Source organism: Morone saxatilis, unplaced genomic scaffold, assembly GCF_004916995.1.
Source record: "Morone saxatilis isolate NCDOM2014 unplaced genomic scaffold, NCSU_SB_2.0 Contig11, whole genome shotgun sequence".
Taxonomy (NCBI): domain Eukaryota; kingdom Metazoa; phylum Chordata; class Actinopteri; family Moronidae; genus Morone; species Morone saxatilis.
In genome coordinates this window covers 13,730,411-13,754,509 of record NW_023339663.1, presented here as the reverse complement: position 1 = coordinate 13,754,509, position 24,099 = coordinate 13,730,411, and the positions used below count along the sequence as shown (strand labels likewise).

Sequence of the window (24,099 nt, the reverse complement as noted above, 5' to 3'; positions counted from 1 at the left end):
TTTTTTCTGTATGTACATATGAAGAATATTACATTACTCCCATCTGTGCCGGATTGTAACTGCTCTAATTCTGACATTATCCAGACTGCCTTCCTGGGCCAGCGAGGCCTCATTGAGAATGATTTTCTGACCAAGGTTTTGGATGGCATGGCCTTCGCTGGCTTCGTCTCAGAGAGAGGTCCGCCTTACAGAGCCTGCGATCTCTTTGATGAGGTACTGTACCATGATGCTCCACTTAAGGCTCAACTTTATTACCCTTCACTTTATAAATATAAATGGAGAAGTTCATACACAGACTTTTTTTCACAATAAAAGCTTTTTATTGTGGACTGGTCACATACGGACGATACTTAATCTGTTTAACAAGCTCACTATAAGTAACGACTGACTGCTGCAGGAACACTGTTCAGAATGTATTCAACTGGATTATCCACCCCCTTTTATAGTTAAATAATACTGCTTATATATTGGTTGTGTGATTTGTAGCTGGTGGCCTTGGACATTGACAGCTTTAAGGAAGAGGAGATCAGCCATGCCAAGCTGCAGAAGCACATCAGGGAGCTCTCTGAGCAGCTATACAGAAATGTAAGACTTCACATAGATAAATATCTCTTTTGATGTCTCATTTTAGCATATTCTACATATGTTTTACTGTATATCTATTGTCTGTTAATCCTACTAATACATGTCATTCCCTGGCATGTGCTCTGTAGGAGAACCCCAACCCCCACATGGCATTCCAGAAAGTGCCTCGGCCATCAGAAGGATCCCACCTGCGGGTTCACCAGGTACCCTTCCCCCTGTTGGATGACGGAAAGGTGGAGAAAATGCTGCAGGAGGCTGTGGCAAAACACAGCAGCGTACCTCTTTCTACACGAACTGAGAGAAAGTGTGTTGTACCTGCCGGACCACCCGTTGGTATGGCCAAATTTAAACTGCTGTAACGTACAGTACACTCTGCTGTGATGATGTGAACATTCACTGGAATTCTTTACATACCTGCATGGTTTTGTTAATATTAAATCTCTCACAAAGTGACAGATTTAACTGATTTAAGTGATGTCTACAGAAGATTATGATATGTAAAAAATGCTCAGATGTTTGCAGCTGTAGTGTTAACCTGCAATGATTCCTCTCCTTTTATGTCCTGTTGTATTCCAGTGTCCATTATGGGTAAGACTGGCTCCGTGTTTAACAGCGCTCGCAGGCTGGAGGTTGTGCGGAGCTGCATTTCTTTCATCTTTGACAACAAGACCCTGGAGACTGAAAAGGTGATGCACAATGTCTTTCACCAGGGGAGCTAATCAACCTTTAAACAAGATCATTAACTGGAGGCATCTGCCCTTAGTGTTGCACCCGTCCAGCAGGCTGTTATGGAGCTGTAGTTTTCCTCACATTCATCACGCTAATATCTCCCAGCTGGCACACAGACACTCCAGTACAGAAATAGATCGGGGCCTGTAATCAAACACACTCTGAATCCGTGTTTGATATTTTGCTTTGCAAAGCAATAATTTTAGTTTTAACACAGAAGTTAATTAGTTCCTGTCTCTTGTGTTTTCTTCTGCAAAAACGTCTGCGTGGGTTTTCCTTCGTTGTGGCCCCATGTATGTGAGGTCGTAGGTGAAAAATTCTGCCCAATATACATCCAGTGTGTTTCAGATGGGATGATTGCCAGTTACTTTATGTATCCCACTGGCTTTATATTGGCGTTTTGTAATCCAAGCCTGCGTCTCTGAACAAATGTAAGAATGCATAGCTTGCATCCTTCTGAACCCCCAATGAGCCTGTAAAGCCTTCGCTCCCAAATGATCAGTGTGAACACCATCGACCATAGAGTACATCGAAGTAGCTGGAAGTACTGTGTTGGAACATAGTGTTGCTGTAAGCAGTGAATCAAAATCAAATTATTAATATTTCAAAACGCAAAGGATCTGCTTTCTCAAAAAGCCTGAAAATCTCAAGAAGCAAAATCACAAATTGTCAATTGTGTTCTCTCTCTATCTCTACTCAGCCTCTCTTGTCGCTTTATTTACAGGTTATGTTTTGTTTTATCCACCTTTCTTGACAGACGCTGCCGGCTGCACTGCGCGCACTGAAAGGCAAAGCAGCTCGCCAGTGTCTGACTGAGGAACTGAGTCTGCACGTTCAGCAGAACCGCGCCATAATGGACCACCAACAGTTTGACTACATCATTCGTATGATGAACTGTGCCCTCCAGGTAAGTCGTGAAACGACCTCAGAGACATCCCATCTGTACTGTAAACTGATGACTTCTCTTGTAACGTCAAGATCTTGATATACAATCAGTCAACTAATCTGCTAGTTGATCAAAAATAAACTGATAATAACTTTGATCATGAACTGAAAACTACATTTACTACAATCTGTTTCTAACCTCATTATGCAACATTCACTGAAATTGCATCATACATCAGTAACACTATATTTTTGTTTACTTTTGAATGAAATGGGTTTCATTATTTTTATTTTTTTTATTTAGTATTTTAGTCTGCTGATGGAACATAAAACTTTTTATATATTTTTAACTTTTTGGAATTCTGCTCCAAATAGGAATTTGACCTTTATTTTTGTGGAGCAGTGGGAATGTGAATCTCTTTTCAGACCAGTGTGTTATTCTTATGATAACAACATAACATGATTATTGTTAAATTAAGAGTAATTCAATTAAACTTCATTGCCAGTAGACCAAAACTGATCTCAGGAGTTGACTAAAACAATCACAAATTAAAAATTAGGGAATTTACAAATTAGATTATGATCAAAGTAATATCTAAAACTCATACCAAAGGGCAACTAGTTACTAATTTAACTAAAAGCAGTGTGTAAGTAGGACAGTAGTACACATGCACAATGTATAGCACAAGCCTCTCCCTCCTCTTCAACCTTTTTTCCTCTTTACTCTCTAGTTAGTGTTTGTTTACAACGGTCTGGCAGTGTGTCCCAACAATGCTTGTCATTGTTTATCAGATAATGTGTTTGTCTCGTCCTGGTGCCCTCATGCCTCAGCTACTTGTCAAAGTGAGTAAGTAAGGTTTTTGTGCAGCTCATAAAAAGTCAGTGAGGCTTCACTCAAGCAGAGCAGCCGGGTCTTTATTGGTAGTTCCTCGTGTTTTACTGCCTTGAATCAGCCTTTTACAGGCATTTTAATAATTTTAAGCAGTCCTCGCAGAGTACAACTTTTATGGAGTGGGTTTAGATTCCAGTCATTCCTTTTTCCCCACAAATAATAGAAAGACAATTAATCCCACCATCTGCCTGGGCCAGGGACATGCAAGGTCATTTGACGTGTTATTTGCTCCACAGTTACAGCAGGACAGAATGAGTGCAGCATTGATGAGCTTGGCCAGCATAATGTCTGCATGACAAAGGCTACTGATTTGTTAGTCATTAATGTCTTTCCAGGCATGCAGGAAGATGTGAAAAGAAGAGCTTGTTGCGTCATTTACTTAATCTCCGTCTTTTCAGGAGCAGAGATGAACTTTATGCTGCTGACAGTAGTTTGTCAGTGATGTGGATTTGTTGAAATGACAAAAAGTGGAAAATGGCCTCATTAAGCAAGAATTGAATTATATGTTATGTCTAAATTGATGCAAAGTTGGTTACTTTTTCAATATCTAATTATTGTGGACATAGCTGACAGCCTTTCTTTGTATTAAATGAGATCCTGATGTGTTCGCTTGTGTTGGAATAGATGAGTGATTTTTATGTAAAAGAGGTAAGTGTCATCCACACCTGGAAATATGCAGATGCAGTCTGCTGTAGATTAAATCAATCTGTGTTACCTAACTTTTATTATAGACTAAAATCTACATTTTATCACCATAAGTTACAGAAAGTTATCAGATTCCCTCGATTTCCTCTGACATGCTGTTGACAACGATCCATAGTCACACATGTGGAAAAAAGTAATAATTTCACACATGGAGAAGAGATTTGATGTTTTAACCAAAACATGGAATTTGATGTAGTCAGCCTTTCTCTGATGGCTTCCTGTTTGTTTTCTTAGATTTTGCTGTGCATTGTTTGTCATTTCTTCTCTTACTTCTTACTTCAAGCATTTGTTCCTGGCTTTTTTTTCTTGGTCTCAGCTCAACTGTTAGGGATTTGTTAGATGAGCTGTGAAAGGAATATAAATAGTAAATTGCTGGGCCAGTAATTACTTTCATATTCTGTACGCTGTCCTTTCTTTCAACGCCCAGCCACAAGAACCCCAAAATGATATTAATCTGTGTGTGTGTGTGTGTGTGTGTATGTATGTATGTATGTGTAAAAGATCCTTCAGTGCCTAACAAAGCCAAAGTGACCTATTCTGTAAAAAATGTTGCTTGGTCTTTGTACAATGACAGCATGTTGCCTCATTAGGATTTCTGGCATACAAATTGATGTCACACATTGATTTGCAATGACATCATCATTATGAGGCCAATTACAACATTTATCGTTTAACCGTCGACTTCAAGTTAAGTGACAGTTGTCTGGTTGCAATCAGTTTCTTCCTTTGAAAGGTTTCAGCCGCAGGAAGCGATATGTAATACAAAAATTTACAACAGGCCAAAGGTTAGAGTATTAGAATCAGGTGGTACTGTACCTTGTCAGTACTTGTTCATTTGTTTTTCGTTCTTTACATTTTTGTTGTAATACATAAAAAAAAAGTTGATACGTTGTGGAATGAGTTGATGGCTGGAAAAAAAGTTTACAGTGACGCGTTTTTTTCTGCTTGAACATCTGTTGTAAACGTTATCTGTGCCGTTTTTCCTCCATGAGTCACACACAGTAACGACGCTCATTAAGGTGTTTGAGTTAATTGCACATTTGTTTGTTTGTTTGTTTTTGTGTGTGTGTGTGTGTGTGCGCACACTGGTCAGTGCTCCAGCTTTTAGAAGTAAACCTCCCCCATGTGGGGGAATGAGTCCTGCTGTGGATGTATCCTGGCATCCCAACCATTTCCTGTCAGATAGGATTATGAGCCCTCTGCTCTGCTCTCTCATGGCCGAGGGCCTCACGATGGTGCTCAAAAACACACTCTGAATGGCAGTTTACTGTGAGAGGGGATTAGGGCGGGAGGTCCATGGGAAGCAGCCGCAACAGCATGGAGTCCATGAGTTCCACATGATCCTGAGCTTGACCGTCTGATGTGGAACAGTGTTGCGAGAACGCACGTTACCCACAGATGTCGTTGGGAAGCACAAGGCACTTTATCGTACTGTCCCCCGTCTGAATCGCAGACTGCTGAATGAACTGGAGTGCCTACCGACTGAGTCTGTACCCTTCGTCCCCCCATGGAGCCAAAAGGCTGCCTGCTGCGCTTTAATCACTTTGAACATCTCCTTTAATAGTAAATAGATGACTTCACTACATTTCTACATTATTTAGATCATAAATTGGTCTCTTGCTGTGAGAACATGGCCCCTGTCTGCCTTAGTGGCCTTGATGGACTGACTTGCGTAACACGGTCACTGGGAATCTGAACTGGGTATCATTCCCATGTTCAGATAAGTGTTTCTCTAGGATGTCCACCAGTGTGTCCAGGTAAACATCTGCATTAATCAGATTTCATGCTCTCGTTATGGCGTCTCTGTTTGTTGCTCATCTGGACAGCACATAGGTCAACTATGTGGCTTATTGCTCTTCCTATCAGTGATTCAAGCCGCAATTAACAGTAAAAAGTGTTGTGAGTTACACATTTTTTATGTGTCGGTACCCATAAAATTCTCATTAAAGCATCAGTTAATCTCACAGCTTTTCCTGGATAGTGCTAAATTCTCCGGAGCATACAGGAAGCTACTGTTTGTTCACATCCTCTAGCTTTTCAGTCACATGCTCATGCCGCTTGTTTTTGCTCACTGTATACGTGTCTGAGACAGAATAGCTGTGTTAGTCATCATAGCAGCCATCATAGCTCCTGCAGCTTCAAGGGGAAAAATGGTGAGACATACAGTAAATAATTGGAGGAAAGGCAGACAGCAGGGTGTCTTCGCAAACAGAAATGTGGGGATACACAACACTCTCCCGTCCCTCCATTTTTGAAATGCCAAATAAATAATATTTAAATAATAAACATATTTTTCCCACCCTGCACCATGTGGATCTATTCAGTCCTAAATATAATATGCCTAGCCTTTTGTCAAGTTTCTCATTTGATGCTGCTACTTCTCTGGCTTCACTTTTCATTCAGTCTTATCTCAGGCCTGCTGCCGATTTCGCCGCTTATCTGTTCGCTTTGTTAGTTGACCTCCAAATTTTTTTCAGCTGTCACTTAGCCCCTCTGTCTCCCTAAAGGAGATTAAGGTGAAGGTTTGTCGGCGATAATAAACGTGGCTTAAGTAAACCTGATAATGTCTACTTTATGTGAGATATGACGAGTTGAAGTAGCCTCTGGACAAAGCTTTTGAGGTTATCATCTGCAGCAAGACTAAAGCCTTTTTAGTGCGGAAATTTTAAAATGTAATGCCGTCAGTTTCTGAGAACCAGTGACGTGCATTGCTGAGCTTCACTCTTTTTGTTTGAATTATGCTTGGTTGTTAATTGTTTGTTAATTATTCACACTTTTCTGCCTGTGCGTTTCCACTTGTTGTTCTATTTTTAATGGAGTCCATGAACCCCTGTGACCTGCCGCAGTGTTAAGGATGCTGGTAAACAATGCTTTGGTGCCGCTCCAAGCTGGAACATTTTACCGCAGCCCAAATAACTGCAAAGAAAAACACTTGCGACAAGAAAAATAAAACAGAAACTATGTTGCTTAGTCGACGGGGGGCCAGGCTTTCATGTGTAGCAGTGGGACTTGTGTTTTACATTTTCTCCCCTCTGTACATTCTTGTGTGTGGTTTTTTCTTTTTGGAGGAGGAGGAATGGCGGTAACGGAGGCCCCCATTACAGACTACTATCAGATAGTGCAGCACTCTTCTCCCTATCTCTCCCGCCAAAATTAGTATATTCAGTATACAGTATGTTCAGTCACAAACTTAAGGTTTCTGTATGTTCGCATTTTCACGTGACATTAAAATAAGAGACTTGGTAAAACAAAATGTTTGCCATTTAAACATTTAGTTTTTTAACATTTGGTGTTAGGTACCACTTAGGGGTTATGAGGTGCGGCATCAGGTCAGGACCAGTGCTGTTATTTGTATATGGTCTTAAATCAAGTTTCCTCTGGCCATTCTCAACAAATAAATCCCAACAAAGCTTACCAGAGATAAGTACTAATTTCCTGTGTAGTGCTGAGTCCAACTCGCATCCTTTTCTCCTATTCTCCTGTTCTCATCATTCTCTGTGATCTCTGTAAGAAAAAGGTTTGTTTGGGCCCATAAGTCCCCTGCTCTAAGCCTCTTAATGTACTATTCATCTTAATTCCATTCTCTTGAAAGCACCATTAAGCGCTGCCTCTTTGACCTGAAATAATCCCAAAAACAAAGACACTCTGGCATGGTGTGTAAATGTCAGAGAGGGAATGTTTTCAACTATTCCCCCGATTTTAAAAAAACAAAATAAAAAATAAAATTGAATTTGCATTCTGGCTAGTTGTGGCTTCTTGATAAATGGACTTAGCGTTTTATAGCCAAAATGACTGCATTTTGTGCAACGCCTTGCGATTTTCTTCAATGAGACTTGTATGGCAATCTAGTTCAAGAATGTGAAACATAAAATTACCAATAAATTGAAGACTGGAGCGCTCTGACTATTGTGTCAAGGCAGAGATTATATAAGGCTATTGAAAGCATATGTCCCAATAGTGGAGCAGAGCAGAGTGAATAGTGAACCTTTTTTGTGATCATTGCCCTGACATTCAACAGTGCAGAGTATCTTTATGTAACAGAAAGTTACATTTGCTGAAGATAGATTCTTTACCACCCTGCATTGCTAATTTAGAGCAGTGCATCAACCACAATTAATCAAAGTCTCATTGCAAATCTCAGTAATACATAAGTAACAAAATGGCTCTTCTTTAGAATTGTCTTGAGCTGAGTTTGCCCTCTGGCCCCAGTGTGTGTGACCTCTCTGTTTGAAATCTGTGCTTCAGTGAAAAAAGGTGTTCACAGAGCTGTGGAACATGTCTCCTGCTGTGTGCTGCCCTGCTCTCATGTCTCCCGTTTGTTTTACCCACAGGACTGCTCCAGCTCAGAGGAGTACACAGTGGCTGCTGCACTGCTGCCCCTGTCAACAGTATTTTACCGGGTAAGAAATTGAATTAAAAAGAATTCAATTCAATTTGATGCTTCTGTTCTGTCTACAGTGTCACTCACAATCAATGTCTCTCAGTTATACTGGTACTCAGTAGAAGTAGTGTAAACAGTATTTATGATGATACAGCTACAGTGAAGTCTTGTATATCTACATCAAAATCTAGGCTAAAAGAGGTTAAATTGGCCCGGCCAGTCAGTATTAGCTTATTGTAGAGACTTCAGTGTCAGGGTACATGTTGGCCGAAATGTGACAAGAAATGTCAGTACAATATGCCGAAGCTATATTTGAGGTAATTTAAGTTGTCTGCCCCAGTACATATCATGGCCCCAATCCTTCAAATTTAAGGGATTCTTATAAATATTGTTTATACGTGTTATGTGTTCATGTAAAAAAAAAAAAGGAATATCTGCCAATATATTGTTGTCAGATTTGTGTTACTCTCAAATATCAATGTCAGTACCAGTCAGGCTGTCATTAACACTGCACTGTAGAGAAGGTTGTAGGCAGGGAATAGCCAGAGGAAGGACAGCTTTCTCAACCTTTGTCCTTTGCTGATCCCTGAGCATGTACATGCACAGATCAGCATGTTAAAACCTCCATAGCAAAACACAGAGGAGAGTTTGGTTTCCAAACCACATTATCAACACAGGGTAGCTGCATTATTTACCACAACTATGTCCCCACAGCTTGCTCGTTGCTATGGGGACAGACAAAACTGTCCGCATTGGCTTTTGGTTGGGTACCAGTGCCATACCCCGATGGGCTGAACTGGGACCTGGCCCACTCTGTACCGCTACATGACTCATCCAGTTCACATGCCACAGGCTGATGCAACTCGTGTTGTTTTTCTTGTCTCTCATCAGGGCCACCAGTATCGACAATCATTCAATAATGTCAGTGTTTCTTAGCTTAGTACATGCTTGTTGAACCATGTAACAAGAATATGACACTACAAAGCAATTTCTGTTCCATAAAAATATCCATTAACTCAGTCACAATTATTACACAATGTGTAGTTTGCAACTATTTTAGATAGAAGATTATAAACGACTTCTTGTCTGGCACCGATGGCTAATTAGAATGAAGAATAATTTGAGAATGCATCAGATTTTTCCTTGTTATTTACAGATGATTAGAACTGGTGACAAGCTCGAGCTCTGCCTCACCCAAAGGGTGAAAAGTAAAGTGAGGTCAGACAGGAATCTGCCAAAATGATTCTGTAATCTCGGCTTTAGTGGCGTAAGGATCATGCAGTGAAAATGTGAGAAAAACAAAGCTTGGTAATGGAGCATCCCAGCAGCTGTCATCATGGGTGTGGAATGAAAGGGATACAAGATGCTGATATCCTAAAATTGATCCATCATACCCAGTTTCACATGTTTAATCTGAAATTTCTCATTGATTATTACAAAATGAAGCCTTAGAAGTACGGTAGTAACAGTATGTGCAATGACACATAATGACTTTAGACAGCAAGCAGTTACAAGCATTTAAAATATCCAGAATATACCATCTCGTCTTAAAGAAGCCCTTCACCATCCTCCACCTTCTCTAGTAACATGAAACTTATACAATGGACCTCTGCCAGCATGGCCGCTCAACCGTTGCTTATACATTACCGTAGCTATGTGTTCTACGAATAATTGTGAATACTCTATACAGTAAATGATCAACCAGTCCTTGAAGCTGACCAGACAAGAATGCGAGAGCAACTGAGCCACTCATAATTTTGACCCCATAAGAGATCTGTCAAATATTATTGAGCGTGCTGCCTGTAAACACCAATCATTTCTGACTGTTTACACTGCCTCCTCACACACTGCGCACTTTGTTGTTTATTACTTTAAAGTGGTTTGGTGGTGCTGCTGTGCCATTTTTCCAATGTGCAAGGAAGGCTCTGCTTCTTGTAAATAACACTAGAAAACTCAATTGTTTTTCCAAGTCCGAAGGTTATTTTCAGTGTGAAATCAAATCATTGACTTGCTCAGAACTGTGTTTCCTGCACTGACCCACTTAACTACATGTTGACATTAATCTTGAACCAGTCTCATAAGCAGGAGTTATTTGCTCTTTGATTTCCTTCACATTTTTATGTTCTACAAGACTAGATTAATTAATTTAAACATACATTAAATTCTGATATTCTTTGAGTCAGAGGTGGTAGTGTTACACATGTAAGTAGTGCATGTCTCTTGACTTATTGCGCAAGTATTCATGAGAAATACTTTTTATTTAGTTTTTTATACATGCCAGACCTTGGGTAAAAAAAAATGTCTGTCTCTGTTCAGGCACTACACATTAAAAGACTTGTTAGTTCAAGGTCAGGAGTCAGTCATTGGTCAAGTCCCTGTTTGGTATTCTTGGCCAACCGTTGGCAAGCTCACAGTTTGTTCATGCTTACAGTGGTACTGTCCCCATGGCCCTAAAGTCTCCCGATCGGGGAACGTGGGAAGCTCCCTCGCAATGAGACTGTCTGCTCCCAGAATCCGCTGGATAGAGACAGACGGTGTTTAGTTTTGTTGCTAGCCACATTTTGATTTGAACTGCTTATGCTATTGACCCACATTCTATTATTTTTGCTTTCCCATTTCTTTGGTTTCCCCTCAGCTTGACCCTGCTTGAATGTTTTGCTCAAGCTGAAACACTCATGGAACAGTATTTGATAGATGTTGATGGAAGTGATTTGCAAAATATCTTTTGGCCTAGGTCATGAATGGATGGTGTCATTAGGTCTGTGTCGGTAAAGTTTATCTAAATGCCACAGAACCTTTGTACAGTGGGCCTTTGTTAGAGGTGAGGTTTTGCATTTTGTGGTCATTCTCTAATCTGCAGACAGCTCCTCTGGCATTCATTATCTAGTGAGGGGTGGGTTTATCAAGGGATGAGCAGGTGTCGTTGACGTCTGGGCCTGATGTTATTCTGCCCTTTGCAATCCCACACAATATTTCTTCTTACATTTGAATGTGCCAGCAGAGTAAATGTCTCTGCTCGGGGGGAAAAAACAGGTTGGGTATGACAGCAAGTGAGAAACCCAAATGCAGTTCTGGATGACTTGCACAACAAGAACACTTGACTGTTTGCATTCTTTCAGCCATAGTTTATTCATGGGGGGATTTGGCAGCTCGCTCTGTCAAACTGCTCTGCACCATGTCCTTGCAAGGGAAAATGACGTACTGCGTGACCCTTGTATATCTCAGAAGTGTCCAGCGCTTGACTTACTCTATCTGTGTTTACTTCGCTTTGGAACATTTATGTTACTTGTACATTGTGTTTCTACACAGGTTATGGCCTATGGATGCCATGATGGGTTTGTTTATTAGCCTGACTTTCAACATGTATTTCTGTGTTTGTGTTACGAGACTGATACATTGTTTGAACTGAATAGAGAAGTTGTTTTTTTTTATGGTTTCGGGATGCAAGTAGTTTTCCTCACAAAACACTGACTCATGTAGAATTGCAAAAAAATAGGAGATGGATTGTGTACAGGTCAGGCATGCATTCCCACAGAGAAGTCATGCAGAAATAATGACTGTTTTTGTATCTACAATTTAGGAATGCTATGAATTCTTCCAAAACACTTCCAAACACTAAATAACATTGCTGCCCCAAGGCTGGTGACATATCAGTTACAGCAGTCTTCTCTCAGTGTATGCACACAAATATACAATCCCCTCAGTGACAACACGCACCACCTCTCAGTCTCTGAGAGACACAGTTGACATGTGTGATGCTGTATGGCTGATGTTTGGAGGCCGCACTCAATCTTACCGTGAACCTTGGGATCATGTCCCAGAGTTCAAAACAAGATCCCAAATCCTGATAGCCTCATTCCTTCGACCTGTACACAGCATTTTCTCCTTTCTGTCTCCCCTTGTGGTTTTAATGCTTGTTTTTCACCCTTTCTCCCTCAATCCTGCATTCCTTCTATTCACTACCCACCCGGCCAGATGGGTCTGATAGCTGTATACTCCCTCCTTCTTCTTCATCTTCACTTCCTACTCTGGTTTCCTCCTCCCTTTCCTCTCCTTTCTCTTCTCCTTCCCTGTCCTCCTCCTTGCCCATCTGTCTTGTGGATGTCTCGGTAAGCTCCATGTATTATCATATTAGGAAGAGATGACCTTGGTCAAAATGACCTGCACATATCTGACAAGTCAGAAAACAACAGGCAGGCTGAGTATAGACAGCGTAGACAAATTACACACAGATCCCCCCCACACATTCACACTCACACACACCCACACAACATCTGCACATAACACACTCCTGAGGTATTGCAATGCTATCCTAAGGGCTTCGCTTCTTCTTATTGTATTGGTATTAGTCCTCTTTGCAGAGAGTCTAGAAACCATTTATTCCACAGTCTATAAGTCTGTTAGCTTGAGCCGTGCCAGAGTTGGTCACATTATAGCCTCTCTTCAAAGCATTTCTTACCACAGCAGATTTGTCTTTGTCCTTTCATCAAGCGTTTCTCTGGCCTCATTCCCATATACTGAATTAAAGGCGGTGCGCTTGGTTCCTGTGATGATAGCAAAGTTAGTGTAATTGTCTATTTCTGGAGAGAAAGCAGTTCCTCTAAACAAGCTCCCATTAATATCATCTTTGCGTTGTCTTATTGATCTAGTGCAAGGCTTTACTCTGGCCCACCACTTGTACATTTCAGGTTAAATCTGTGCTTAAAGTTAGAAAGGCTTAGATAAAAGGAGAGAAGGAGTTCTAGTTTTGAGGTGAAGTGTAATCAAGGACTGATGGACTGAACAAAACCTGCAGGAGAGCAGAGTAGTTTCAGCTGCAGAGATTAAAACAACTTTTCTCCTCCTAAACTGTCATCAGCATGACAACATTATTTTTAGTTTACCACAGACATATCCCTACTGGCGTATATGTCAGGTTTAAGTTGTCAACATTTAAGTGTAATAGGCCAATTTGTTGACGAAGTTATGAATAAATTCAACTTCATTGATTTTAAGTGACCACTCTTTTTCTCTATACCTTAAAATCCCTCAGACTATTCTTTTTTTAATTGAGATCTTCTGTATCTGTTTCTTGTTGGCCTCTGTCATCAGCCAGAAAGATATTGTAGGCTCTTTCTTTAAACACCTTGAAAACTCATGAAAATCTGCTGAACTCAGCGGTGTCACATTTCCCAAAAGAGTGGTTTCATTATTGTAATCTAATATTAGAAGAAGAGCAGCAGGAGACTGCTTCGGGAGTTTTGTAATAACATGTTGGAGTGTGTTGAAGATGTTTTACCTCCATTTTTTTTCCATTACGTAAATTTTTATTAAAATAATTAGACATTTACAAGGTATAGACCAATAATTTGTAACTATGAAACAGTTCCACTGTACATGTTTCAACATAATGAAAGGATGAGTACAGTATTAACTCCCATGGACCAAAAAAGAGACACAACTAAGACATGCATGTTAAGTGCTGTGTGGGCATTAGCTCTCTGTTCAATGTCAGTCCTCCCAGCTCTCCTCTCTCTTGGCTTCTGGCCCATCTCACTGGAAATAGAGCTGTTTTGGTTCTGTCTGTTATAATTACGGTAACTCCTCTAGTTCCCATCCTTCAAAGGCAAACTATGAAGTGATAAAGGAAACCACTGTATTGTGTCAGGCTCAGGGGAGAGAAATCAGAAGCCAATCAAATTACAGACATGTGCCTTTAGACGGGGAGACGGACGGTTGGTGTATGTCATTTATTGGCACACTGTGATACCATGTTATTTGCGGTGTGATATTGTTTCTCCAGCATTGCTCTGCGGTGTTTACCATATGTGTTATACAATGCAGTATGGACCAGCATTAATGCCTTTAGCCGAGCACTGTACATTCCCTTTTCGTAGCTGTTTTTGCAAGGAGCAGGTGCTTTACTCTTCAGCCCGCACTAATGAAAAACAACAGCAGTGCTTCCAAATACATCCAGACACAGAAGGAAAGAGGGGTGGTCTGTTGCTCCATTAGGGGTTGTTATCTGTTAAAAAGTTACGACTCACAAGGAATGATTGATTTCACTTTAAATCCCAGGGCTGACTTATTTTTTGTTTTCCCACTTCTTCCCAGAAATTTGGCAAACTCCGTTTCAAGGGGCACTGCAGCCCAAATCCCTTCTTGATGCAAATACCCAATGAGAAATAAACTTGCATTAACTCTGACTGCCCACAAGTAGAGGGCTGCAAGGATGAGGATACTCATGCTCAGGCTCAGTTGGAGCAGCTGTCAGTATCATTACCGCGAAAGAAATTAAACACATGAATATAAGAGAGTGTATGTTAACCCCTTAACATCCAGTTTTTCCCTTTTTATTTACTTTGGAAAAATCTTCTTTTGATAGTATCAGTGAACTCTCCAGTTTTCCCTGTGTGATATATCTGTTCCCTCCAACGGAAATATTGTAGTTGTTTTGTGTATCACTTTTCCCCCAAAATTCCGCACAACATATTTTGTATTCCAGGAAACGTTCGTATTTCCACTAGAATTTAAAATAAAGTTCTGTGGTTTTGATCAAAGTTTGGCTGTGTCACATGTGTTTGTACTGACTAGGGTTGACGAGGTTAAGTGAGTAAAGTTTTAATTGACTTTGTCTGTCTGTCTATTTAGACTACTTGTGTAGTCAATACGTGAATTTCCTTTTAACATCAGTAACACAAAAGAAAATTGGCGTTCTAATCTGAATCTGACCTGTAAACAATAACACCGTCACTGCTGTTCTGGCGACTGAAAATCCAACATCTGGTTCCTGTCTGTTGCTATGGGAGACAACGTAAACTATCAGAGAAACAGGGATGCAAATCACAATTGTTTTTTTCTCCAATTACTTGCATTTTTTTTAACTTTGTAGATGTTTAATAAGCATCATTGTAAGGTGTCTTATGAAAGAGTTATATATAATCATAAGCACTACATGTGTCAGGCAGGGGTGGGTTGGCACATCTAATCTAATGTTGCTTCTGTACATTATCCTGACTTTAAGTTTTGTCTTGCAGAAATTGGCTGCTGGGGTGAACCAGTTTGCCTACACCTGCATTCAGGATCATCCCATCTGGACCAACCAGCAGTTCTGGGAAGCCACTTTCTACAGCGAGGTCCAGAGTCAGATCCGTGCCCTTTATCTAAGCACCCCAGAGGAGAAAGGGGGCATCACTGCCAGGCTAAAGGTAAGACAGAAAAACTAACCAATATGTGTAAATATTTTGTGAGAATGCATATCGAGTCTGTTTATGCCAAAATCTCTATTTCCAGCTTTTTATTTGCTGCTGTACTTCTATGTTTGGGTTTTGAAATGTTGGTTTGACAAAACGAGACATTTAAAGATATCACAGTGTGCTTGATCTTTGGGTAGTGACTAAAAGAAAGAAATCACATATACAAGTGGCCAAAATTTGCCTAAGTTTCCTTCGTAGAGTGGCTGCACTCACCTTTAAAGAGGGTAAGGAGCTCAGACATCCAGAGGGGGCTCGGAGTGGGGCTCCTTTGTCTCTAAAGGAGCAAGTTGAGGCAGCTTGGGCATCTGATCAGGATGCCTGTGGAAAGGAGACCCTGGGGTAGACCCAGAACATGCTGGAGAGATTATATAGCTCATCTGGTCTGGGAACATTGCTAGGGAGAGGGACATCTGGACTACCTTGCTCTCTGCCACCGCAACCTGACCCCAGATAGTCAGCAGTTTTCAAAAATATTCTAATAATTCTTTTCGATCTAAAAGGGAAAAACATTTTCTAGTTGAACTGCACTCTGTAGGTCAACACACTGTGGCAATATTGCGTTTTTTTTTTAAAGCGTTTGTCAGATTCCAACCGTTCGCTCTGACCTCTGCAGGATGCGGGCCCCGTGCCGGCAGCGGGCAGAGATGAAGAGCACACTGCCATGGACCTGGCGGCAGAGCAGCTGCGTTCGTGGCCCAGCCTGAGCAAGGAGAAGCAGCAAGAGCTGGTGAAGAACGAGGAGAGCACTGTGTTCAGCCAGGCCATCCACTACGCCAGCCTCATGGTTTACCTCCTAGTTCCTTTGGACACCAGCAAGAACAAGCTGCTCCGCAACACCCCTGTCGCTGACTGGGAGAGTGGCAGCAACAGCATCGTCACCAACAGGTCAGGAGAGCGACAGCATAATGTGGTTCAATATCCCAGTTAAACTGTTTACTATCCACTGAGATCAAAAATATACTAGAACATACTTTTGGCTTGTTCAGTATTTGTAAGGTAGAACGATCAGTCTTATCTGGAGGAAACCTCAAGGTATGGTTTCATGATTTGGGAGTACGTGTACCTCTCTTAATAAGGTGATGATAAGTATGTGGGTGGATGTGGCGTAACTCACTGTCTACATGATACCCTCCTATTAAGCCAAATGGAACACAGTACCTCTCCTGTTTCCGGCCCACATCCATCCTTTGGGCAGTGTGAGCCTCATTTACTTGTGTTGGGAAGTTTAAAACCCTCAGGGTGTCTTTAATGGGCCTATACTGTACTAACCCAAACAAAATAGCAGTGGAAGTGATTTCCCGTGTTCTGCAATAAGTGTAGAGTGGAGTTCCCTCATGTATGTCTCTTCTTAGAACCAAAAGGCATGCGGCGGTTTGTTCCCAAGTGGTCAGAAGAACACGATATTAATATTTAATTTCTGTTATTGACAGTAATTGAGCTTTGTTAAACATTTTGTTCTGCATTTCACATTTAATTCCCAAATATCCACAAGAACACAATGTTACTCTTTTATCCTGTTATTTTTCTATTTCTAATGAGAAGACAGAAATGCTGCAGCCAAGAATTTGTTTGCGTGGAAATCGTCTCTCATTTTCTCTTTCATTTTTGCCCCAGACTTGTTTATTTCTCTCAGAGGTCATTTGGATCTCATCATGCTATGTGCATCCAGAGGGAAAGTTGCATCACCATCTCATGTGAAACATTCATCTTGGCTAATACAGCCTGAGCGATTGATGCAGGCATCAACACTTAGCCCATGCCAAGCTGCAAATCACTCTCGTTTTCGCTGCTCTTTATCACAGTGCATTCTCAAATCCACTTCTGTCAACACGCAGCTCTCAGCTCTCAGATCAGATCTCCTCCTGGACACGGTGGCTTGACCTTTCCCATTTTCACGGTGTCTTCATGTATCTTTTCACAGCATCGCCGGTAGCGTTGCAGAGAGCTTTGATACAGAAAGCGGGTTTGAGGACTCGGAGAACAGTGACGTGGCCAACTCTGTGGTCAGGTTCGTTGCCCGCTTCATCGACAAGGTGTGCACAGAGAGCGGAGTAACGCAGGAACACATCAAGAGCCTGCACAGCATGATCCCAGGTACAGCGCTCACGCTGGTGTTCCTTCACACACTCTGCTGCTGTCCTAATTCTCCCAGCTTTGTACAGAGTATGGATCTGTGTATGTTCTCAGCTCAGGCCAACAGCAGCAGAGGCGTCTGAGCTGATTAACTCCTGACATGTTCAATGGCATTAAAACCTGTAAATACACACTCTGATTGTAAGAGCATATGGGTGTACATGTGTTTCTCTGTACCAGCTCTGTTTGTGCACTTGTGTGTGGACAGATGGTAACTGACCCTAACTTCTCACCCATAGGCATTGTAGCTATGCAAATGGAGGCTCTAGAGGCGGTTCACAGGGAAAGCAGGAGGCTACCTCCCATTCAGAAGGTGAGTGCTCTACACTTCACTTCAGCTGTATGTACAGTAAATGAAAAATTTATATTAATTAATTAAAATTAATATGGCATGGTTAGACTTTTTTTTTAATGTGTGTGTATATATATATATATATATATATATCTAATCTTAATATTTACAATGTGAAATGTAGCTATACAAAGCCAAAGTAAAGTAATTTCTGGGTTTGTTTCCAGAAGTTAGGCAGCCTAACTCAAAATGTCTTGTTCTACACTATGTATCACTTGTAATAGAGGAAATTACTAATAAATTCAGCCATAAGACCTAACCACGTTAATATTGTTCACTCCATATAAAATAAAATAAACTATTTATTATTGTTGTCGTCTGTTTAGCAGCATTTAATTGACAACTTTTTCCCACAAGCCCAAGTTAAATATCATCAGTTTGAGAGGATGGGTTATAATAACAGCATTTTATTACAGCAAAAATGTTGGAAAGATGACATTAGAACTTCTAGTATAGGAAAGTGTTTATCATAGATAAGGGATAAGCAGTTACAATGACATAATGAATAATGCCTGAAAATGTACTGGTATGGAACATGTGTTTTTCTTTTTTTTTTATGCTAACAAATTAATTGTTGTTTAACTTGTTGGCTTGTAAATTTTAATCAAATAAGTGTTAGATAAAATAGATATTTTATTTTAGAATATGGATTGTAAAATTCTACAATTAACTTTTTCTGAAGATGTGATGATGAATGAAACTTTTAATGAGAACAATCCAGAATAACATCATAATACTTCATAATGAATATATGTCTTATATAGTCTTAATCACGGTTTTTACTCACATTCTGTGTCCACATTTTCACTTTCGTCTGGTTTGCTGCTACTATGCAGAGTCCCGATCTCATCCAATGTTTTCCAGTCATCATCGCATTTTCAGATTTTACCAGTTTTGTCTTTTGGACCCTGCCGTGCTATATGTCTGCCAGCTCTGGGTAATTCCTCTTGCACTCACTCATATTCTTGCACACGCTCGTACACAGACAAACACCATGCCAGTACTGCCTTGGGAGCAACCTGGAGACCGCGGTGAGCAGTCTGGGCTGATTGTCTGCGGTACTTTGTGGCTAACCTCTCACTAGTTTATGTGTTGGAGAAAGCTTCCATCCTGGACTGCTAGCTGCAAGCAGCATGCCAAAATATACTAAAAAAGTGTAAACAACACTGACTCTGACAGTGACTGGATCCGTGACAAGTCGAAATAGTAGTCGTAATGGTAGCAATAACATAAAGAAGAAAAAGAATGAACACATTTAAGGTGCAGCTCGAGTAAGAAGCCGAGCTCGCAGCAGTAATGAGGTGCAGAGGGACTCTCTTCTTGGTCTCTCTGTCCATTCAAGGATGGATTCAAGAAGTTCCTATTATCTCCTGGCCAGACCTCAACTCCCCCAGGTTGGCTGTGGCCTTAATGGGAAATGCTGTGAATGATCTAATGTCCCTCCTCGTTTGTATTTGTGACAGTGGAACAACTGAGTGTGTTTCTCTACTTGCTTTTGTAGCCCAGAAGGAGCTGAAGATTTGGGAGGGTGTAGATTTGACTGTTGTTTTTGTTTTAGAGTTGATAATGTAGAAAAACGTTGGTCCTGCGGTGGTTGGTTTTGGGACGTGGTTAATGATCACTTCTGTTAAGAAAACACCGAAATGCGGTCGATAACCCGTTAGTGCATATCATCTGTTTGTGTTTCTCTTCTTCTTTCTTAAGAAGTGACATTAACTTCTTCTTTGAAAGTGAGTTTAAACAGAAACTGATTCCAAACCTACAAAGAATATGTAAAACATTCTAAAAGATATGCTGCATATACGAGATACTGATGTTGTTTGAAACTCAACATCTCAACATTTACACACAAACTGATTAAAATGAGTAGAATAAAGATAGTACGCATAGAGTAATCTTTAATGCGAGTTCTGCCTTACTGGAAAGAAACTGATAGGAATTTAAGTAATAAGCATTATTCTACAAGTGAAAGCGCATCAGTCACTGTCCGTATGTTTAAATTTTAAAGTCATAAAGTGAAAACCAGTGTTTACTCACTTCAATAAATGGACAATGTAACATTTTTTACTTGAAAAACAGATCGTGAGTTTTGCTTAGAGTGTTGAAATTGGTCTCAACAGAGAGTATGAATTTGTTTTTGTTGGCAGGTGTGCTTTTTAATGCTTTCAAATGCTGTGTGCTTGCAAGTTGTGTCTTTGTGATGACAAACTGACATGCATTTGAAGCTAAAATATGTCAAACCAAGGTCATGTGGTGCTGTGCTTTGACATTATAATGATGAATTGATTTCCTGGCCTTTTCTGTTTCACTGACGCAAATGTTTCTTCCTTCGTTTTGAATACCTTACTGGCAATGAAAGAGCTCAGACGTGTTCATAGACAGGCACTGTTTGGGCATCTGTCCCTGGATATAATGCCTTATTGTTTATTTCCCATCAGCCTAAGATTCTGCGTCCAGCGCTGCTTCCTGGAGAGGAGTTGGTGTCAGAGGGGTTGCGGGTGCTTCTGGACCCTGACGGCAGGGAGGAGGCGACTGGGGGCCTCCTGGGGGGCCCACACATCCTGCCAGCAGAGGGAGCCCTCTTTCTCACCACATACCGCATCATTTTCAAAGGCACCCCCCATGATCCACTGGGTAAATACCGAAACTTTAACAGTAGCTTTTAAATGTCAATGAAAAATGTTGTCATATTTGTTTGCTAATTTTAAGAAAAAGCAGCAGACTTGACCCATAAAAACCATACTCTTCAACACTGTAATGGTCTTTCTAAACCATTAAAGTTAGTAGGTGGGTCACCCTGGTGGTTAAGGCACGACATGAACTGAAATGTCCCCAGTCACCTTTTCTACTGTCACTTATCTAACAAAGAAAGAAGTTATTAGCAGGCGAGCCAGTGTGTTGTCTCCACTAAAATGCAGCACCATTTTTTCCCAGTAATGTGATGCTGATCTTTGTTACTATATGTGTCCAGTTGGGGAGCAGGCAGTGATCAGAGCTTTTCCAGTGTCCACGCTGACCAAAGAGAAGAAGATCAGCATCCAGAACCAGCTGCAGCAGAACATGCAGGAAGGCCTGCAGCTCCGCTCTGCATCATTTCAGGTGAACACTGAATGCACACTCATATTAGTCCAGTATGGACACGGTGCAATCGGTTTAAGTTAATGTGACTTCACTGATCACGTTTGAAAAAACAACTCATATATTGAGCAACTCATCACAATGTGGCATGCAGCATTATTAAGTAGTTATGTTTCCAAGATATTCAACTTTATTATATTAATTTAATGCTATTTCTTAATAAACTAGGCTGTCAAATGATTCACAAACTGCAGAAACTAATATATCAGCAGCCACACTTGAAATGATAATGAACAAACAGCGTGTGTTACAGCTTTTAGAAACCCCCACTCGCTTTCATAATATGATTCTTAGAATCAAAATGAAAAGCAATTTTCAGCCAAGCATGTGTTTTTAGTGTTTAGATTTACTGCTATGAAAGTTTTTATGGTTCATTCCTATCTTTTTACTAACACGGATGATGGTAGTGGCCGTGTTGTTAGACTATAGGTCACTTGGCCTGTGTGCACATTTCTTTAGTTTTGTTGTGCTTCTTCCTCACTGGAATGTGTGGGTGTGTGTTGGTGGCTGTTTTACCAGTCTTTCATTTAGATGTGAAAGTTTCAGATCTGCACACTTTAGCAACTGTTTGGTGGTAAAAAAAGACAAATCTTAGCAGTGATAAACAGACAACTCTGAGCTGTTGAGATGTTCCTACATTTAAAGATGGCTTCAGCCCCTGTTGCTTGGGTTGGACAGAGTTAGAGTCCAGTGTAAATATAACATTTTGTGTCTGAATTGTTGCTTATGTTGTTAAATAATCAGTTTTACCGACATCTCTTACAGTTGATAAAGGTGGCTTTTGATGAGGAGGTGAGCTCAGAGATGGTGGAGATATTCAGAAAACACCTCCAGAGGATCCGCTACCCACAGTCCATTTTCAGCTCCTTTGCATTTGCAGCAGGACAAACAGCTCCTCAGCTCATCCTTCCAAAGCAAAAAGAGAGGAACACTGGCTTCAGGTTTGTGGTGCAGCTTTTGCAGCAACAAGCTCTGGACTAACCGTTTACTGCCGTTTCTTTCTCTGCTGGAAATATTTTTAAAAATCCTCCTGTTTTTATGCTGAAACTGTACACAGTAAATTATGTTGCTGTCTGCCCTGTTCCCCTCACAGAACACTGTCCAAAACTATCGTCAAGGGAGCAAAGAGGGCCGGAAAGATCACCATGGGCCGCGGTAACCAGACCACACTGAAGAAGAACGACAGAGGCAGCAGAATGACCTGGCATGAAGATGACGACATTTCAAGTGAGCGTAATCACACGTGACGCTGTGGCGAGACTGAAGAAAACGTAAAAGATTTTCTAACTCGTCTTTGCATCTGTGTTATAGTATCTGATGACGGTGAGCCTCCGCCCAGCAGCACTTTACGAGCATCCGAGAAGTCCACCATGGAGCAGCTGGTGGAGCAGTCCTGCTTCCGGGACTACCAGCGTCTGGGCCTAGGCACCATCACCGCCAGCTCGTCTCGCTCCAAGTCAGGCGAGCAGTTCAGGATCACAGCCGTGAACAGGCTCTACTCCCTCTGTCGCAGGTACGCACCTCACACGCTGGGTAACTAGGTACCTTCTAGCCGCAGCAGTGTGGCTCAAAGCGCCTTAAGAAACAGTCTAGGAACCTGCTGAGCAGTGCTGATTCCACCAATCACAGCACAGCGGCGCTGAGGATATTAATTTCCAAGATTTGTAGCCCAGCCGGAAGCTTTGTAAGCCTCTGTATCTCGAAAGGCCTGTAGGGAGTCTTCCTCTACCTGGCAGACAGATGTTTGACTTACCAATTGAGACAACTAGATTTAAATTCAGCCTGTTGTACAGAAACACACAGTCTGTGACTAATATTGCGACTGATACACTCATAATCCCTCTTACATCTTGGCTGTAAATTCAGTAAGAGACAATTTATTCAGCTTAATGGCTTTGCAGTGGCTTATTAATGATACTATACTTGTGTGTTTGAAATTTCTATTCTGTGTCTCTGTCTGTCAGTTATCCAGGGCTGTTGGTGGTTCCTCAGGCAGTACAGGACAGCAGTTTACACAAAGTGGCCCGCTGCTACAGACACAACCGTCTGCCCGTTGTGTGTTGGAAACATCCTCGTACTAAAGCAGTGTTGCTCCGCTCAGGAGGCTTCCACGGCAAGAGTGTGGTGGGATTGTTCAAGTCGCAGAACCCCTCCTCAACAGGTGTGCATTAACAGCAGATCTGAGTGTTTGTTTTAAGTTTATCGCAACCTCTTACATTATTTAAACCACTTGTGCAGCTTCGCTTATGAAAGAAGAAAACTAACCAAAATTTAACCAAATTCTTTTAATTGTTTGCCCATAAAATGCTTGATATGTGGCCTGTAAATCTAAATAGATTTCTGAATGATGGTGATTATTTATATTATTATATGTTGTGCTCTGCCTTTTAGCTCCTGCCTCATCCTCAGATTCAAGCAGTAGTCTTGAACAAGAGAAGTATCTGCAAGCCATCCTCAACTCCATCCCCATCTACTTCAAAATTAATGGAAACAACACCCTTTCCAACCGCTCCCTCATAGGCCTCTCACCAGGTAAGCTCCAACATTGATCAACAGATCCTCTTTTTTTATTTTATTTTTTGGTGATGTGCTACTCGACTTTTTTGATCTGCTTGTGGGATAATTTGTATATTTTTATATAATAGACCCTTCAAATAAAATCCTGGTAATGCAATTAGCAACTAAGACAATTTGACTTCTCAAAACAGGAAAAGTAAAAAATTAACGATGGCCTCCCTTTAATTCAACTGTTGGATTGGTGGAGTCTGCAGGTTGCCTGTGAGGCTTGACTCTGGACATTGAGTCCCTTCAGCCAAAGTTACGTCACCTGACTGCCTGTGCACCTACCTGACCTGAATCCTCTGTGCAATGGCCTCGGCTCGGCCGTGGGAAAAACTTAGTTTGTTTGTAAGGGACAAGAGGCCACGTAGAGTTCATTTCTTCTGATAAAAACAAAAACTGCAGATTTGCTTTTTTGAGAATTATTTTTGTTCACTCCAGTTTGTTCTGGTCAGCAGTTATTTTTCACCTACTTATCTTAATGTGTGTGAGTGTGTCTGTGTGT

The 24,099-nt window shown here is 41.1% G+C and overlaps 1 protein-coding gene across 2 annotated transcripts in view; it reads left to right on the top strand.

Moving 5' to 3' along the window:
- The window catches only part of sbf2 (SET binding factor 2), an 85,489-nt gene that overhangs the window by 45,728 nt on the left and 15,662 nt on the right, over window positions 1–24,099 (top strand). For both annotated transcript variants that reach the window (XM_035682562.1, XM_035682561.1), the window contains exons 12-28: window positions 85–213; window positions 487–585; window positions 714–918; window positions 1,162–1,271; window positions 2,072–2,221; window positions 8,128–8,196; window positions 15,194–15,364; window positions 16,026–16,297; window positions 17,334–17,506; window positions 17,785–17,858; window positions 20,336–20,531; window positions 20,869–20,996; window positions 21,801–21,976; window positions 22,129–22,262; window positions 22,347–22,548; window positions 23,000–23,196; window positions 23,427–23,567. In XM_035682562.1, coding sequence (XP_035538455.1) covers window positions 85–213; window positions 487–585; window positions 714–918; window positions 1,162–1,271; window positions 2,072–2,221; window positions 8,128–8,196; window positions 15,194–15,364; window positions 16,026–16,297; window positions 17,334–17,506; window positions 17,785–17,858; window positions 20,336–20,531; window positions 20,869–20,996; window positions 21,801–21,976; window positions 22,129–22,262; window positions 22,347–22,548; window positions 23,000–23,196; window positions 23,427–23,567 — 2,626 coding nt within the window. The remainder of the gene's footprint in view (window positions 1–84; window positions 214–486; window positions 586–713; window positions 919–1,161; window positions 1,272–2,071; window positions 2,222–8,127; window positions 8,197–15,193; window positions 15,365–16,025; window positions 16,298–17,333; window positions 17,507–17,784; window positions 17,859–20,335; window positions 20,532–20,868; window positions 20,997–21,800; window positions 21,977–22,128; window positions 22,263–22,346; window positions 22,549–22,999; window positions 23,197–23,426; window positions 23,568–24,099) is intronic.